We start from the raw sequence: 20668 nt of genomic DNA, 5'->3' as shown, positions 1-20668 counted from the left end.
AGTAAATACATTGCCTGTCGCATGTTTAGACCCAAATTGTTCCCAGGCCCGTAAATTTGTATCAAAGTGCCAAAAAACAGAAAAAAAATCCGATCTTTTTTTTTCAAAATCAGTTGTTAAGTGGATTTTTTTATGCAAAATTCACAACCAAAAAATCATAGTAACCTAACATTACCAACTAATTATCTCATATCGATAATAAATATATTTAAAATAGAAAAAAAGATGTGCCCCTAGACACAATGAAGAGCATTCCCAAAATGGAAAAGCAAAAATGGTAATCCACATTAAAACATACATAAACATAGTAAAGGGACATGAAGGTTGTTTTGCACAGACATTGGAACTGACACTACAAACTGCTATCAGCAGATCAATAGAATGGTCCTAGTCATGCATTACGACGACTTGATGCTACTAGACGATGAACAGAGAGCAAGGTGGTCATTTTGATTGTTGCCCTTCAGATTTGCCAGGCACATTGTACACATTCTTCAGCAAGTCCTGGATTTTGCAGTACATCAACATTTGTGAGGAGTCACCACCACCGCTGCTGCTCCCCTGTGGAGCCCGTTGGGACTCCTGAAGCTTTATCTTCTCAAATAGATATTGTTTCTCAGCTTCTGCTTCATCTAATCGACGCTTTAGGTACAAACTAGCATAGTCCTGCTCAGCTTTCTCTGATTTGGCGAGAGCTATGCTCTGCAGCCTCTCAGCCTCCTGCCTGGCCTCGGTGGCCTTGAGCTGGAACATCTCGGCCTCAGCCTGCTTTAGTCTCACTATACTCTCGAGCTCGTCTACCTGCTGCTTCTTCCTTTGCCTTTCCATCTTGAATTCTGCAACTTCTCTGGCCTTCTCCTCTAGCTCACGGTCGCAGGCCTCCAGAGCAAGACGGGCTCGTTTAAACATGCGCATTTTCTCCTCTGCCACCATCTCCATCTTTCTCACTGCTTCTTGGACCACCTCTGCAATTCGGTTGCAAGCCTCTTGTGGCGAAATCAGATGCCCAGCATCTTCGGTTTCAGAATTTTTTGTTGTATCTATCTCAAGCTCTGAACAAAGAGAGAATAAAGTATCTACTTTATATCACGCATGCATGTGGAAGTGTTCATGCAAGAGCAGAAGAGAATGGTAAAATAGTGAAGGCAGGTAATAATCTAACTAAAAAGCACCAAAATTTAACAATGAATTCCAATGGACTAATTAAAAGTAAAAGCTGCTGTGCAAAGGATGAAGCACTTCCGTCAATCCCGAATCTGACAACCGATTTGGTTTCTATTTGGGATTGTTGACCAACCTACCATATGCATTGAGTGAGAACTTACCAAAATCATATAGTCCCATGACAGATTATCTACATAGTACATGATTAAATCATATATCATTGATTTGGATCAAAGACCCAAAACATTTGTTCCCATATAGCAAATTTTGTTGAATAAGGGTAGTGCCAGATCATTTTAAAATGCCAAATTTGGAAATTTGGTGGCTAAAATCCAGAAGTTGTTCTTTGTTCCTCAAACCAGAATGTCAACATGATCTTTTACCGTTGAGGGAAAAAGCCTGTCATTTTGACAATCCAATCCTCAGAAAGTGTTCTACACTGCTACTCACAAACATGGATTTCTAGAATTGAAGCTACTCAATAAACTTGTTTATCTTATACCCATAGTTCTCTATAGCTTTGTTAGTGTCAATTTCTTTAGGTGGCCTGGTGCGTCCTCCAAAAATCAAATTCTGAGTAGAACTATTGTGTAGAATTGGGTTGAGAAAGTTGTCAGTTGTAACATTACATACACGACAGTATGGGGACCCAAATTTTTAAGTCTCTTTGTTTTTGTCCCTAACATGTCGATTTGCAGCAAGTATCACCTTTCACATTCTTGTTCCATGGTTGCAATTGGATGAGTTAAGGCTATGATGCCTTCAACCTACGTGAAAAGTCTGGAACTTACATGATGGTCACAAGCATGTCTTTGTTGCCCTCTTCAATTTCTGCTGGGCAAGGTCTTCCCTCAAACTACTCAACTTCTTCCACACCCTACAAAATTTTACAATGGTAGCCCCAGTCTTTAGCAATTGTTCTGATCCAACTTCTGCTTCATCCTTCTGACCTTCACAATTTTACTATAAGCAGAATCAAAGCCTACCGAACATATTCATTCCCTGTTCTTATCTTGCTTCAGTTTGGTGTCAGCAATCTAAAATCCTTTCACATGTCAAACAAGGGTTCAGAAAATAAAAACTCCAGCCAAAAGCAGGATGCAATTCTTGAGTACACTGAAAAAATAGATTGTCTTCAATTGTACCACTGTGATTCAACTTATATATAAAAGGAGTTTGGCCTCAGCATGGTAATGATATTGTTGAAACAACAGATGATGATTCGAAATTCCAATGTCAAAAGCATATATGGGAAAGTAAAGGCGAAAAGGAAAGTAGAAATCAATCACTAATAAGAAGTAATTTCCATAAAACATTTAATCAAATATGCCAACTAATGAAATATACAGGGGCATTTCAGTCATGTAGCTAGAATTATATAAGTCTTACTTCAAAGTTTAGTTTCTGCAAGACTGATAATTAACTTAAGTCTAAATATTTGAAGGGGAAGCACTGCCAAAACAAACAAATTTTGAAAGCCACAATACAGCATCAGCATGCAAGGAAAATTTGATAAAAGTTCTTTTCCAGAGGTCTAGGTTCTTGAACAATCTTACTGCAGTAATAACCACCCCACAAAACTGAGAGGAGACAAACATGCAAGGCAACAGCTAAACTTGACATAAAGTTCCCTGTAGAAGCAAACAAAGACAATGCATACTGAACAGAGTATGATAATGCATGACAATAATTTCTGCTTGTTTCCAGAACAAATGTGCAGATTAGATTTGTGTTTAAACAATGAAAACAATCAATTTGATATGATGTTCCCTTGTAATGCAGTCCTTCTTATTGCAGCTGTTGCAAAAGAACCCAACAGAAGAATATCTCTTCTTTTTTCTTGATGGTCTTAGAGTGGTACTCAAGGCCAATACATAGGTCAATAAGATTTTAAGGAGTACCTAGCAAGACATTAAAGCAAGAAATGATACCATGTAGGAGAAACCAACTTTTTAGGTAGAACACCTGACCACAGCAAGCCAATAAAGGAGAAATATAACTGAAAATATTTCAGTCAACTGATTCTTGGAAGACTTGCTGTCCAGTCAACTCAAGTTTTCCCGAATTCTTGCAGCTTCCTATGCTTACAAAAAGAATCCTTTAAAAGTTCATGTTTGAGGATATCTAACACTTCAAAGAAACAAAGCTTCTACTAAAAGGTTTTGTGTGCCAGCATAAAACTCGATGAGATACTTTCTGAAAAACTCTCACCAAGAGGAATAAAGGATGCATGAAGGCCAACTAAATTTTCTTTCAGTTTAGCATAAAATGATGACTACTGGATGCTGAATGACAGCAAGGAAGCCATCCAAGATCAGGGACTCATTTCAACTCAAGTGCAGATCCTCCTTTCAATAAGCAGAACCAGCAGAAGTTAGTTTACTAATATCATTTGCCATAAACAACATCTATGGGGGTTTTTAAGCACCAGCAACTACCGGCCTGTATAGGGCCTATCGTACCGAACTGACAGACTGCCAGCACAGGAACTTGATATGCCCCTGTGCTATCAACATATGGTACAAGTGCTGTGTCAACTACAGCAGTATACCATGTATTAGCACAGGGGTATACGGGTGTATGGAACCATACTAGTAAAGTACTTGAATAGGGCTCGATAGCTAAGCTTAAAACATTGATCCATAATAGCCATATCTACCTATTGTTATTTAAATATTCTTCTAAAAGCTATCACCCTATATGCGTAAAGTTTCAAGATAGGAGTTGCCGTGACCTGAAGGTGTAACGTGAACATTAAATAGACAGCTTATGCCACATTTAAAGCATTATCAGCTCTAATCTTGTCCATGACTCATTTCCCTGTAAAGCCTAAAATCATATTCATTTTCAAGCAAGGTTTGCATACCAGCATGCACTGCTCCATCCCGAACATATAGTACAGTGCCAGCATCGAACCAATACTCGATATTGGGGGCGAATCGAGTGACAGTACATCAAATTGTCCCCTATGCCACGTGTATCGACACTGTACCAACATAGTATTGATACAAGGTCCAATGCTCAGATTGGATCCTTCATTTCAATTATCTCCAATCACCTTTTTATTATTCCCTATGCCAAGGGCTTGTTTGGCATCGCTTTTATTTCTTATTTTTTACTTTTTTAAAAACAAAACCATGAAAATCGAGAAGAAAACATGTTTGGTGCTATTGTTTTTTAATTTCTATTTTTCAAGAGTTATTTTTATTATTTCTAGAAAAATGGAAGCAAAAAAAATTGTTACTTTCATTATATTCAAAAACAACAAACTCATGTCTTTTACTACATACAATATCGCCACCATCATTGCCACTAATCCCTCCATCATCTGCACCACTACCATCACCACTATTGCCATTGCTACCACCACAACTATCATTGTTGCCACTTGCACCATATCTACCGCCGCTGCCACAACCTCTACCACACCACCATCATCATTGTTGCTGCCACCACATTGTCAATGCCCCTAGGCCTGCTACCACCATTGCCACTATTGTCATGATCACCAATGCAGCCTTTTTTTTGCCACCACTATGATCATCTCAACCACCATCATCATGTTTATGTTTAAAAGAATAATAAACTATACCAAACATGTTAATATTTTTTTAATATTTTAAAATAAAATAGAAATAAAATTTTATTTTTCTATTTTTAAAATAAGAAAAATAAAAGTGATACCAAGCAGTAACCAAATATTTTAAATCACAACCTTCATGGAACAACAATTTGAATTATGACCTCTCAAAGGCTACCCCCCACACATATGCACAGAATAAAAGGAGACGAAAAGAAAAGAGTTAGGGGAATTTCTTTCACAATCATCTCAATCAAATCTATTAGTTAATTCTTAGGTTCTCATACTAAACATAACACTATCTAATTTTGCCACTGATTCAACCTCAATCCTCACCTTTGCAATGCTCAATCTATATACATGGTAATTACTATCCTAAATGTTGCCTCTTAATCAAACCCAATAAGAAATAATCAGATATATCTCCAAATACAAGTTCAACAGATATCAAGTTATCAGTATTTATGGTTAAGTTACCTTAACCTAAATAATTATATGCAAAGAAGTTAATGGCTTAAAGTTAACCAATATTGTCAGGCCATTTTTAAGGATTCATATAAATCCACAAGTCAAAAAGAATTATTTTCCTCAACCTTCAGATAAGAAGATAATATACAGAATCATCTGCAGTATTTTAGAAAGTGCAATATGAGGGTGGATATACATAGCCAGCGTATAAACCATATTGCATATGCCATATGCAGTACCCATATGAAGTGAGCCACATTGTTGGTCCACAGACCACATGTAGGCAAGGATGCATGTGGGCTGCCTTGTGAAAATCAAAATAATGCAGCCTTATATAGGTCAGGCGGGTTTTAAATCAGGTTCAGTAAGGTAATAATAGTATACTTTAAAATTCTATTAATATACTCAAAATTTGAGCACAGATTACACTTCATAGGAATTGTGATTTTATAGGTTAACAAGTCTCACCATGCTAGAGTATGCACTCAAACAAGTGTGCATATGTATATTTAATTTTTATTTATTTATTTCTGAATATTTATAATAATTGTTTCTAATTTTTAATCATTTTCATAGATATTTTTATTATTTATTTTTAAATACTTAAAAAATATGAACCACATATGTCCGTACATATGCACCATATAGCACATACGTGCTATGCAGTATCCTGACTGCCCACATACTGCAACCACCTTTTAAAACATTGAGTTTGTGCACTACAAAACAGATACAGTTTGGCACATCACCTATACCAAAAATTGCCAAACATAATGTTTTATGCCCTCTTTTCATTTTTATCTTCATTTTTCAAATGCTATTACTCCCTCGTGTGAATTATTCTTCTACAAGATAAAACGAATATAAGCATTAGCTTCATAATCTATAGTATTCCAAAAAGCAAATGGAATTGGGTTCGGCCATCCACATGGCATTGTCAAAACTCAAAAGGACCCGTTATTGATCAATCAATTTCATGTTGTATTAAATCATCAATTGAGTCATTGATATGATGTTTTTATGGGTACACCTTCCACTATTCTCACTAAAAACGTCGAAGCTCACATAAAAAGTGGATTCTATACAAGAACTTCTAGCCAAATATGGAATCAAAGCTTATGCCTTGCAAGCATTCTAATTATGTTAATCTGTCAAGGTTCTTTATTATGTCATGTCATCAATTAATCATTTTAGCGGACTAAGAAATGTTATTGCCTAAAACAACCTTCCCTGTAAGCCAACCTTTCCTGGGTAAACTTCCACTTTGAGTTGCTAACCAAGTACTGCCCAAATCAATGTTCAACTAGTCCCCCTTTAGCTTTAATATTGGCTATAATGTTCTGCCTAAACTTTAATTTTCTTGCATGCCGTCAACATTCAGTACATTATAAATTATTACACCTTCAAATAGTGTATAAATTAACTAACTCATTAATGTCAAGAAATTCATGACATAAATATCCCTTTTTGATTTTCATTGGATCATAGACCACGATTCCATTTAAGGAGGATAAAATTGATAGAAAGTCTAGCTAAGCATCTTCATTTAGTAGTGATACAATAATGGTATTAGGTGCAAATTGGGTTAGCCCTTGAATGGATAGTCTTATGTTCAATAGTGGTGCTGGTTAGACATCTTGTGCAGGAGGTAGCATGGTCATGAGCAGCAATGAAGACCAGCTTGACATGTGGGAAGGGCCTTCTTATGTTATCGGCCCACAATCAAATCTCTATCTTCCCGTTTTCAAGTAATGGTGATAAAAAAGACCGTTGTCCACAAGCATTTGTGAGAGTTCAGTAGTGACTTGATCACTCACAAGATCCTTGTCATGCCTCAGTTCTGGTTGCTTCATTGTAAGGATCTATTTAAACAACAAATTCTACTGCTGCAACATTCCTGAAGAAGCCTACATTGTGTTCATTTATAGATAAAGCTAATAGTAGCACTTCTAAAAAGTATGACCCATCTATTATTCTTCTAGTATATCTTTTTACTGCTTTCCCTATCCTATTATTTCTATTTTGTTCCACTTATTTAATGCTTATTAAATGTTTGACTTATTTATATCTCTTATATTTTACTTGCTAACTCCCTTTGAAAAGACACTATCACGACCCCTCGAATCCAAGCATTACAAAATAAATCTGTCTGAAAATTACTTAAATCTTATTGGTGGATGCACATAGGGGTGCAATCGAACTGAGCTAAGTCAAGTAGATAAAGACTCGAGCTCGACTCGATTCAAAATACTAAACCTTGAAACTTGACTCGAGATTAATCAAGCCTTAATATACTATGCTCGAGCTTGACTCGATGAGAAAAAACAATCTTCGAGATCGACTCGACTCTATTGGAATGTTAATCGAGACACACTTAAGCTCGTGTTCAAGCCTTAGCCTACTCATATAATTAATATGTATATATTATAAATAAAAATAATGTTATTAAAAATATATATAAACTCGAATAAACTCATGAGCATCCAAGTCGAGTATCTTGCTACTCGAACTCGATTTGAAAAACTATTTAAGCTACTTGAGCTCAACTCAAGCTCGAAAATAGCTAAGTCGAGTCAAGCTTGGATCCGAGTCGAGCTCGACTAACTCGCAAGTAGCTCACAAGTAGCTCCACTCGTTTGCACCCCTAGATGTATAGACTCAATCGTATCATCTTCTCTTATAGGTGAGAAAGCACTTTGTAGTGGTCGGATGCCCTATGTTGAAGGGATGCACAAGCACAACTAGATCTATCAACCATTCTGATCACATTGTTGTATCAAGTTACTTTCAGTAGTTCAAAAAAGAAAAAATAACAATACATTTATTTTCTTCTTTTTCCAAATATCTTTGGTATTAGGGGTGCTTCAGCCCAAAGGATGGTAATTATGCAAATTACAACAAGCCATTCCTTGATTTCCTTTTTTCATCAAATAGAGGAAGGACACTGTGTTCTCACAAAGACAATTGTACCTGGGTAGTATTAGTTTATTTTTACCTAAAAAAGTAATATGTAAAATTCGGATTAATATTTTATAATAAATGCAATGTTACAATGAGCAAAACTTGGTCAATAGTTACCATGTCAACAACTTAAATTATTTTTGCTTATTAACAAACTTGTACTGTTTTTAATATAAAACTTTTTCACTGCAATTTATATTGTATTGATAGGTTAGTAAAACATAATGAAGGCTTCTGCAATAATTTATTATTAGATTTGCAAGTAGATTGGGTGCATCTAGCTTTGATCCATATGCAACCAAACCCGCATGACTCTCATTCCTAGGATTTAGATAGGTCAAAATGCGTCCCAAATTGAAACTTCAACTTAATTGAGTTGGATAAGAGTCTGATAGAATTAAATCATACACATCTGAACACAATTTGATTCAACAAAAATTATTAAGCATGGATGGATCTACATAACTTACACCCGACCGGAAAGCATACTCAACCAGACCCAATCTATCAACTGAACCGCTTCAATTAGGGTCTAAACAGCAAAACAGAACCCATCTTTGGTCAGATCAAGCATGGAAGAAAATTATTTGGGAACCACAGGTCTGGCAACTTACAGCTTTCACCCCAAAGTATATAGTGATGGTGAACAGGAACAGCCGACATGAAAGGTAAGGGCTTTGTGGTGCTCCTCCTTGGTTTCTCAAAATTTTGGTGCTTGTGACACCACTAGATCCTTGTCCTTGGCCAGAAAGCCACCACCATCAACACCTATGACTACAGCAGCACAAATCCTCCCCCGCTCTCTCCTCCCACATTATTTTTCCAATTCATTTGCAACTTCATTGCCCTCATCTGCACACCTGGCCAAGGCTAGCTGAACTACTTGTCCTTTTAAACTCGATTCTCAGCTTCAATTCCCTTCTATATTTCTAATGTTATTTTCTTATTTTAGATAGGTGCTTTGACGGGGTTGGGGGGGAAGGGGGGGTGGGAATTGGGAAGCACTAGTTGCATGGATCCTGAGCATGTTTTGGCAAAAAAAATAAGAAGTGCTAGCCTTGGTGAACTTAAGCATTGTCTTCTACCCTTGAAACTAGAAGTCCTCGAGACCCTTAGGGCCCTATATGGTAAGGGTATCACACAAGGTTCCCGGAGCCGGAACCGAGACGCGCCAGCCGGCCGGCAGTACAAGTTAGTATGAGTACGTATCGGACCAGACTAGCGCAAACCAACAGGGCAGAGAAAGGGAGAGAGAGAAGAAATGAAGGAAGAGAGAAGGGGCAGAAGGAGAGGAAGAGAGGGAGAGAGAGAGGGAGAGGGGGGAGAGAAAAAGAGAGCCTCCAGCAGTCATTGGAGGCTGTCGGAGCTCTTTTTGAGCTCGGTGAGACAAAGGGAGGGAAGAAGAGAGAGGGAGAGACCTCATCAGATCATTATCGGCTTTAGCCAAAATTTTTTCCAAAAAAAAAGAAAAAGGTGAAGTCGGCAACGTAGTTGCCAACTTCGCCCGTTAAAAATCAAAAAAAAGAAGAAACAAGAGTGAGCCCTATTTCGAACTGGAGGAGGGCGGCCTTGGCCGCCCTTCGGTCCCTCAATGTTGGCTCACTGACCGTCGGAGAGCTCGCAGTGGCGTCGCCGCCCATCCAGAGGCTTGCAAGGACCTCCGATGATCCGGTGAGATCTCTCCCTCTCTCTTCTTCCCTCACCGGAGAGAGAGAAAGAGATATGGAGAGAGAAAGAGGATGATTGGTTCTGGAACCTTGGAGTTTTGCAGGTTTCATTATAATAACAATGCAAGTACACGGACTCAGTCAAATTTAAAGGACCCACAGAGCCCATCTATATGGCTTTCACATGGAAGCAGTAGAAAAGAGTGAGGATTTTGATGTTCGGTCAAGGGCATGGTATAAAATAACAACCATCACTAGGATGCAACAATGACTTAAAGACCTTTATATAAATCTAGAGAGTCTTTTAGAAAGTTACCATTATCAATTTCTTATGATAGATGCTTACATAATAAAAAATTAAAAATGACATCTTTATAAGATAGTTGCACTGTTCATTTGAATAGAAATTTACTTTTAAAGTTTAAATTTCTATAACCAAAAAATAATATTTTATTTTGTAAGCATTGATGTAACCAAAAGAATCCTTTTACTGTCCTTTACTTCTTTTTTTCTTTTTTTTATAATGGCTAATACCAACCTCATTATAACAGACAATATTATTCCATAAAAAACTCTAGTTCAAGATTGAATTGCACTCATGGCCATTAGTTTCATTGTAATGGTGAATAAAGTTGACATAAGGGATTTGTGATTAGGGGAAGTCAATGCTATTAAAAACTTAACTAAGGGTTTGAGGGGAAAATATATTCTCTCTCATAGTCAGTGAAGTAGAGGAATGATGAGACTATCTCTGAAGGGTGTTAAATAGCTGGTGATTCAGAGGTAAGCATTATGGATCTGAATTAATGTAGTCTCCTTTTTGGTTGTACCTTTGCATCCTAGATTTATAGTACACCGGCCCTTTCTGTTTACAAGAGAATTATGATAACTTGGCGCCTTATAGCCCTAAAATAAAGAACCACAATTTCAGTGGTCAATGTATCATGACAAACAAGTTTAGTAAAGAGGATTTATGGTTTAATCATCTTTAAAATAATAATGGAAGCCTGAAACTAAAAAAATTTAGTAATCATAACTTCTTAAGGAAGTAGTAATCCTATGAGATGTTTTGTTTTGTTTATAGATAAGGGTGGCCGAGTGCACGAGGCTCTCGCCGTTGTAAGGTCTGGGAAGAGTCAAATATATGCAGCCTTACCGCTGCATGCAAAGAGTTTCCATGTTTCTAACCCATGACCACCAAGTCACATTGGAGCAACCTACTGTTGCACCAAGACTCACCCTCCTTATTTTGGTTATGGATCATTATTTATATATTGAACTGGCTGATGGTTATGGAACTAATGTGAAAAAAGTTGGCAGCAAGAAAAAATCCAAGTAATTTCTTTTAACCTTTTCTACTTGAATCTTTACATACTTTTCAGTTGCCTTTAGCGCCAAGACAAACTACATGTTTTGGCTAATTACACTGCGAATATTTGTGACACACTTTATTGGATATGGGTCATATACCCTGGATATATGTGACTTTAACTGGCATATGAATGTAACCCATAACCTCATATCAGTTTATAGACCTGCATAAAACTTCTATAAGGCAAATAATTTTTCGTAAATCAAATATCTCAAGAAAGAAAGATTTAGATCGTGAACCTTTATTTCTTCAATCATTGTTCATAATCAACTTACAGAAAGTTTTATATGCACCATGCCTACTTGACCGTACAAGTTTGTGTTATCCTTAATTAGTGATTTGTGTCAATAAGTGAAATGAGACTAAAATGGCAAATTTAATAGTGGAGCATGATTTTTCACAATTAACTCCTAATTTTATGCAATCAGACGTTTAATGAAGCAACAAAGAATCCTTAAAATGTAACAAGGGATAAAAGGGGTTAACTGTTCATTGGAGAACTATGAAATTGAAAGCTTCAATTATAACATCCCATAATAATTTTTAAGTTTATTAATAAGTCTCTGTCTGAATGCTTCTCCTTTCCTAAATGATTCATTTACCATCTATTCTAGGAATATTTAAGGAGAGACAGACTTGACAAAATATTTATCAAATAAGATATTGTCTTGAAAATTCCTCCCATGCATGCATGCATGCAATGACCCATGTGAAATCACCTCATTCAGGAACCTTGTTTATTATATGGTAGGGATGTTAGTGTCTCATTCATCCTTCTTTATTTTGACAAATTCATTTTAACTCAATAGGATCAAACAAGTAATCTCAGTATCAATCTTAAAAGGCCATGATGCTTGAAGTTTGAACAGAGAAAAGTCCTTTTATGAAAAATGACCTTTTTGTTTAAGGATTTGATATGTTCCTATTGATTGATATCCCTATATCCCTTGATTTGTGTCTACAAATCAGGAATTATAATTTATGTATTTTCATATCAAGAGTAGGAGATATTTCTTGTTGTTTTGTTTTCTATTATAATTGATTCAAGAAATCTGTATAATCCTAAACAGAAAATATATCAAATCCTGTTTAGAAAATATATCATTAGGAGATCAATAGGTTCATTGTACCTTGACCTTTACTACTCTATATATAGAGCCTCTTGTAACATGAAAGATATACAAGCAATTCTGATTATCAATAGTCTTAAGTTGGTATCAAAGCCTTTGTCAAAATCCGGTGGATCTACTATCCTTCGTTGAAAAGCTTCTAGTCAATCGGATCTCCTTGTCGTGTATCTTTCCGACAAGCCCCGGTAACACTATTCCTATCCCCTCCTTACGTTCCTGCCCCTGTTTTAGTTTTCACCGTTCTGTCCTGTTTTTGGTCATTATCTCGTCATCAGATCTGTTCAGTAAAATCATTCTCTCATGGCTTCCGCATCAGATTTGAAGGACCTTGTTTCCTTTGCTTTCTCTAGCACTCCCACCATAACGTCAGAAAAACTCAATGGTAAAAATTTTCTGGATTGATATGCTACTATTGATGTATGATTTGTAGGTCAAGGGCTCTTCGAGCATCTAACTAAGAGGGCAGAAGATATCGATGCTGATGAGAGGGACCAATGGAAGAAGGCTGATTATCAGTTGGTGTCCTTGTTATGGCAGTCCATTAATCCAAAGCTGTTAGTGCACTTTCGCTCACATAAAACATGCTATGACATATGGAAGAAAGCTCGGAGCATCTATTCCAATGATATACAACGTCTGTATGATTTTGTCCATAACTTGGCAACACTCAAAATGACGGATCATGATCTACCCTCATATCTAAACAAAGCTCAATCCACCATTAAAGAAATCAAGTTGATATTGACCGGTGATAACCTTTAGAAGACACTGGACAAGCTTGACAACATGTATATGGTGTTCATTCTCCACGGTCTTCATAAAGATTTTGACTCTATTCGGAATCAAGTTCTGACAAATCCTAATATTCCTACAGTGGAGGATCTTATTGATCGTTTGCTGTGACTTCCTTCTCCGAAGGCAGCATCTGGAGCTGATTTCCAAACAGTCTCAGAATCTTCAACCTTTGTCTCTAACATGACTGACCGTGGAGGCCGAGGCCGTGGTCATGGTGGTGGTAGAGGGGACCGTGGATCTAGTAATCACCCTCAATGTTCCTTTTGTAATCGCTTCGACCATACTCGAGATCGGTGCTATTCTTTGCATAATTTTTCAGAGAAATCAGCTAATATGATACAATCTCAAGCACCAGATATTGAGAGTGACAACCAGAATGTTTTATCAAACAGTGAATACAAAAAATATCTTCAATTTAAAACAGCCCAACAAGCTTCATCTTTAGCTACTGTTGCTTATACCGATAATTCTACGGTTTGCCTCTCCTATTCTTCGTTTGATGGATCTTAGATTTTGGATTCTAGTGCTTCTGATCACATAGCTGGTAATCATTTTCTTTTCTCAAAATTATCATCTCCCAAACACCACATTACATCACCCTCGCCAATGGCTCTAAAGCTAAAGCCACTGGCATTGGTCAAGCTACATCTCTCCCTTCTTTATCCTTAAATTCTGTTATTTTTATACCAAGTTGCTCCTTTAATTTAATTTCTATTAGTCAACTTACTCGTACTCTTAACTACTCTATAACCCTTACTGCTAATTCTTTTCTCATACAAGATCGGAGTACGGGACAGACAATTAGCGTAAGATCTGAATCACAAGGACTTTATTATCTCCAGCCTCTATCCTCTACCATATGTGTTGTCACAGAGTCTCCTAGTCTCCTTCATCGTCGTCTGAGTCACCCGAGTCTAAATAAGCTAAGAAAGATGATCCCTCATCCTCTCATTTGCAGTCTTTAGAGTGTGAGTCATGTCAGCTTGAAAAATATATTCGGACATCCTTTCCAAGCAAGATAAATAATCGAGTAGAGTCTCTTTTTGACATCGTTCATTCTAATGTTTGGAGTCCTAGTCGTATCAGTTTTATCTTAAGATATAGATACTTTGTTACTTTCATTGATGATTTTTCAATGTGTACTTAGATATTCTTAATGAAAGATCATTCAGAGTTGTTTACTATTTTTCAAAACTTTTACAATGAAATTCAAACTCAATTTGGGCACCCTATTCGCATTTTGTGTAGTGATAATGCAAAATACTATTTTTCTGCTCCCTTCAATTCTTTCATTGCATTTCATGGCATGATTCATCAGTCCACCTGTCCACATACTCCACAACAAAATGGCATAGCAACAAGAAAACATCGTCATATTATTGAGATAGCTCGTACTCTTTTGTTATGTGCTAATGCACCCTTAAAGTTTTGGGATAAAGCTATCCTCACCGCTGGTTCCTTGATAAATCGAATGCCATTATCTATTTTCAGTAACAAAGTACCTCATTCTCTTTTGTTTCGTAAGGACCCTCTTTACATTGTTCCCCCTCATGTTTTTGGTTCTACCTGTTTTGTGCATGATCTTTCTCCAAGTCTTGATAAACTGTCTGTCCGTGCTATTAAATGCATTTTTCTTAGTTACTCTTGGGTTCAGAAGGGATATCGGTGTTATTCTCCTTTCACACATCAATTTTACATGTCTGCAGATGCCACCTTTTTTGAGGATACACCTTATTTCAGCTCACCAGTGGAGCCTGAATCCATCTCTCAACTCTTACCGATTTCCTATCTTGGTCTGCCGGTCTCGATTTCTCACGAACCTCCTGCTCCGCCTGCTCAACCAATACATTCCTTACCATGCCCACTTATCACTTATCAGCATCGACAACAACCTGAGATTTCAGAGACTGTTCCCACTCAAGATTCAAATGATTCATTTTCTGCTCCAGCGTCTCCACCTGCCTCGGGCCTACCTGAGCATTCCACTGATTGGCCTATAACTCTCCATAAAGATATATGCTCTACTCATAATCCTCATCCTATTTATAATTTTTTGAGCTATCATCGTTTATCTTCATATCATTATGCCTTTGTTTCTACCTTATCTTCCATTTCTATTCCTAAAACTATCCAGGAAGTACTTTCCCATCCAGGATGGCGTCAGACGATGATTGATGGGATGGCAGTTTTGGAATCCAATAACACATAGACTCTTGTTCCTTCCCCTCCCGAGAAATCTACAGTTGGTTATCGATGGATTTTTACTATTAAAGTGGGCCCTGATGGATAGGTGAATCGTTTGAAAGTACGTCTTGTGGCTAAAGACTATACTCAGATCTTTGGTCTTGATTATGGAGACATATTCTCCCCTGTTGCTAAGATGGCATCTGTCCAGCTCTTCTTATCAATTGCTGCCATGAACCATTGGCTTTCTACATGGTGCCTTGGAGGAGGAAGTTTATATCGAGAAACCACCTAGATTTGTTACTCAGGGAGAGACGAGTTTAGTTTGCAGGTTACACAAATCGCTATATGGCCTTAAGCAGTCTCCCCGAGCATGATTTGGAAGATTTAATAAAATCATACAGCAATTTGATATGGTCCGTAATGAGGCAGATCACTCTATATTTTATAAATATTCATCCTCTAATCTATGCATCTATCTTGTGGTCTATGTGGATGACATTGTCATTATAGGTGATGATCACGATGGTATCAAAGGCCTAAAGCAGCACTTGTTTCAACACTTCCAAACTGAGGACTTGGGTCGGTTGCGGTACTTTCTTGGGATTGAAGTAGTCCAATCAAAAACAGACATCGCCATCTCTCAAAAGAAGTATGCCCTTGACATTCTGAAAGAGACTGAGATGCTAGATTGTAAACCAATCGATACTCCTATAGATCCAAATGTGAAACTTCTACCCGATCAGAGGGAGTCCTATTCAGACCCAGAAAGATATCGGAGACTAGTGAAAAAATTAAATTATCTCACCATGATCAGATCAGACATATCTTTCACTGTCAGTGTTGTAAGTCAGTTTCTTAACTCTTCTTGTGAAAATCATTGGGATACAGTGGTTTGGATCTTGAGATATATTAAAGATTCTCTCGAAAGAGGATTGATTTATGAAAATAGAAGCCACAAAGATATTTTTGCATATACAAATGCAGATTGGATAGGATCCCTTAGTGATAGAAGATCGACTTCTAGATACTATGTTCTTATTGGGGGCAATCTCATCTCAGGAAAAAGCAAAAAGTAGAATATGGTTGCCAGATCAAGTGCAAAAGCAGAATATTGAGCTATGGCCCTTACTACATGTGAACTTATATGGTTGAGACAACTACTTCAAGAATTAAAGTTTTGCAAGGTAGGCTCTATGAAATTCATTTGTGATAATCAAATAGCCTTACACATTGCTTCCAATCCAGTCTTCCATAAGCGGATGAAACATATAGAGATTGACAGCCATTTCATCTGAGAAAAAATCATCTCTGGAGAAATCACTATCTCGTTTGTGAATTCTAATGATCAACTAGTAGATATCTTCACCAAATCACTTCGGGGTCCTAGGATAACATACATACGTAACAAGCTTGATGCATATGACATATACGCACCAACTTGAAGGAAAGTATTGATTGATATCCCTATACCCTTTGATTTATGTCTACAAATCAAAGATTATAATTTATGTATTTCCATATCTAGAGTAGGAGATATTTGTCATTGGTTTGTTTCCTATTATAATTGATTCGAGAAATCTGAATAATCCTAAACAAAAAATATATCAAATCCTGTTTCGAAAATATATCATTAGGAAATCAATAGGTTCATTGTATCTTGACCTTTATTGCTCTATATATAGTGCCTCTTGTAACATGAAAGATATACAAGCAATTCTGATTATCAACAGTCTTAAGTGTTCCTTTTATTATAAAATATACCATACTGCTTAATTATACAAGAGCAGAAGGAAATACGGACAAGCGATTGGAAGCTCTAAAGGTGTTGGTTTCCACATGTTGAACTATTGTTAGTAAATTACACAAAATGCATCAAAGACTGTGGGGTTTTTCAAATGCATAACATGAGCAAAATACTGTTCAAAATAAACATGGTATTATGTAGAAGAAAATACAACACGAGACCATACAGATTTTGTAGTGCAAGCTACAGAGGAGCAACTATAAAGCCTAAGCTTTTGAAGGAACAAAGAATAACAACAACCTCACTATAGCAGATAGACGAGACATGGAGACTATGTTCAAATCATCAACATACCAAAAACATGTTCTTCCAGTCACTTGCAAAGAATAGACCAAAAAAAAAATGGCAATAAACAATTAAAACAACATGAATCTAATTGATATTTTCAATTCAAAATGGCCATAACCTGTGGCATAGCTTACAAAGGCTCAAGCATTATGTCACAACCGAAACACTGCAAAAAAATGTTAAAACAGCTGAAAAGAAATGTGGATGCATATTTCTATACCTAGGCTTGTAACTATTTTAACCCTCAAATTTCATAAACATCCTCCTAAATGTAAAGACTGTATTAAAGTAGAGGTTCAACAGGAGAATGTGACAAGGTAGAAACCTGTATGAAATAGGCTAAATGGAAAATATGTAAAGAGATTACAAAAGAAAAGATTTCATGTTGCATGGGATAACTTAGCAATCAGCACTATTCTCTGAGTAAGAAATTTCAAACATTTCTAAGTGTAAGGCCCTTTTAGACATAAAGAATTAGTGGTGATGACAGTTAAAACAGTGAGATATGTTTATATCTAGTGCATAAAATTGGCTATACCTTGGAGAAACAGAAGCAGCATTCTGCAAGCTGTGGACTCAGTAGCACCACTCTTCATCTTTTCAATGAGATCCCCACACTTCCAGTACAGTTTCCTCCCTTTAGGGTCCTCGCTCAAACAAAAAATCTTGCTAACAAAATCAAGTTCTCTCATCAAAGCCTCCCGGTCCCATCCAGGAGCACAGTGTTGAAACACATCCTTAACCCACCCTAACAACTCCGATGCCCTGTTGCAAGCTTGGCACCTGAAAAGCATCTCAGCATTCCCCACTCCACTTTTAACGGACTGTCCTGTTCCAATTTGCCCAACACGGATAGCACAATCTGTGTGGGTCCAATGGGAGCACATATCACACCCAATCCAGCGGCATGTGTTGACCTCAAAATCAAATTTATTGCAGATAACACACATGCAAAGGTTACAGAAACCATTCCTATTAGTGCAAATCTCACAGCTGCAGTCATCCGCAGGTAGAGCACTTTGACAGGCAATGTTTCTACACCTCTTGTACAAGAAAATCTCAACCAGGAGACTCTGTGGTATGCTGACACTTGGATGCAGAAAGGCCTGAATTCCTGTTTTGATTGCAACAAAAATCTCCAACTGCACTCTGTGTGCCCTGTCAAGGGTCTTAGCTGTCAAGTCAACTCTCCCTTGGACAAGCTTTTGCAGATGCAAGAATTCTTCTATATGCTGAGATCCCCCTGTAGCCTCAAGGATCAAGCGGAGCTCACTCTTAATCTCCTCAAGAAGTTCATCTGGCATAACCATCATTTTGTCAGAGATCACCTCCACTCTTTCTCGAGCAATTTCACGGAGTGATAACTTATCTGCTCTGGAAACCCTCCGAATGACCTGTGGTTCAAGGCATTCTTTTTCTTCCTTGTCTACTTTCTTCACCATCATGGCATCGGAACAGTTGGTCTCAACAGGCCAGGTCTCGCGAGAGCTGGCGCTCTCAGTGGCAGAGTCATTCCCTTGGTCAAAATTCGATCCAGGTTCCTGGACACCAGGGGACCCACCAGCATCCGATGAAGCCAGTGATAAGGAGGTCTGCAGCCCTACAGACCTCGGGTGCTGACGAGGGGGTAGCATTGTTGAGGGTGGATGCTGGTGGAAATTTGCACCTGAAGGGGTACCCATATGAATTGAACCTGTTGATTAAAACTCTCACCTGTAACAAGAATGAATCCAAACTCATCTCAACTGCATTATTTAAAATTTCTACATTTGATCTTCTTAAAATAAAAAATTGGATTCAAACCAAAATCGCCATACAAGACTACACGCCAACCCCAAACAAATGAAAAATAACCTATCGAAATCATAAGTTCTTTTAACATGCGGAGCCAAAACTCAATCTTACTGCACAAAATAATCACAGATCCTAATTTACAAGGCAAATGAAAAATAACAGCTCCAAATCAAAAATTCCTCCAACGTATAGCAGCAAAACCCAGTCTTTCTGCAGAAATGAATCAGAAACCCTAATGTCCAAGAGAAGTAAGCAAGTTAGAGACAGCCCTCAGCCAATTACTCAGAACTGAAATATCCAAAACTGATCGCAGAAATTAATACATCTAGATGATTCACCTCAGCATCTAAACAAACCAAAAAGGAGGGAAAGGAAAGCGACAACTTCCAAAATCCTAGAGGTCCAACAAATCCAAGCTAAGAAGAAAAATCGAGTAATCAGTGATCGATCGCTTACCAGAAACGAGGATTCCCGAAGAAAATAATGCCTCGGAGGGGAATCGAGGCGAAAACGAAGAGGAGTCCAAAGAGGAGAGGAAAGAGAAGGATTAATATCAGGGCTCTCTTTCTCCTCTCGCTCCCCTTGGGAAAGAGAAGACGAGTCCAGAAGACGGCTGCGAGAGGCAAGTAAAAAGGGGAGAAGGCCCGGTTTCCACGCGTGATTTGATGAGATGACCGGCGCGGCCGGTATCAGAGACGGATTTTGACCGGTCAGACACGGTTCTCGCAGCGTGGGCTGAGGACGGCGATGATGACGCGGTGCTTCTGCCCGGTTTGTACAGCCAACTCGACGGTTGCAACTTTGACTGGTGCCTGCGTTGCGACAAAGAGGAATGGGATGGGTTGTGGGTTTCTGTACACCAAACAGCCTTGCGTTTTTCTCGTGACTTGAAAATAGGAAAATCATTTTGAAAACTGGTTCACCTTACGTACTTATATGATTTTTTTTTTTTGAGTGATACGTATACTGCACGGCTAATAATTGATTAATAAAAATCACTTACGCGTCAAATTTGCGAGCATTTTGTGATGAAATGGGTCAAGTACGGCTTGAATTCAATCAATCCACGAGTAAATCAGCGGCGCAAAAGCTATGATTGGCTTGCTTCAGTCCATCAATTGAACTTAAAATATAAATACATAAATAAATTATATATTATGTATCAATTATTAGTTTTATAAAAAAATTAATATTTATATATATTATCTAGTTATTATGAAATAGAATACATTTCAACTATATGATTAGAATATAATTAGAATGGTTGTTTTAAAATATATAAATGGAAGTGTCGGAAGACTTAATATTTTTACTAGATTTCTTAAATCAACTCAGATTTAGCTCAAAATTAAAAGAGTTGGAAGTGGCCTAAATGCAATGAACACGAAATTAAGTTAATGAATAATCAAATCATCAAAGTATGTTTAAGCTTTTGTTGCCGCAATGCTCTATGTCGAG

At 37.5% G+C, this 20668-nt stretch overlaps 1 protein-coding gene across 1 annotated transcript; it reads right to left on the bottom strand.

The window, feature by feature from the left end:
- Positions 1-261: 261 nt before the first annotated feature.
- Positions 262-19845, bottom strand: LOC105033824 (OBERON-like protein). Its single transcript, XM_010908756.4, has 3 exons — positions 19667-19845; positions 17955-19129; positions 262-1052 (listed from the first exon to the last, which is right to left on the bottom strand). Exons 2-3 carry the CDS (start codon positions 19096-19098, stop codon positions 445-447), a joined length of 1752 nt encoding a protein of 583 aa, XP_010907058.1. The 5' UTR covers positions 19099-19129; positions 19667-19845; the 3' UTR covers positions 262-444.
- Between the last annotated feature and the right edge of the window lie 823 nt (positions 19846-20668).

The sequence above is a fragment of the Elaeis guineensis genome, chromosome 13, assembly GCF_000442705.2.
Source record: "Elaeis guineensis isolate ETL-2024a chromosome 13, EG11, whole genome shotgun sequence".
Classification (NCBI taxonomy): domain Eukaryota; kingdom Viridiplantae; phylum Streptophyta; class Magnoliopsida; order Arecales; family Arecaceae; genus Elaeis; species Elaeis guineensis.
This window is presented reverse-complemented; position numbering and strand designations above follow the sequence as displayed.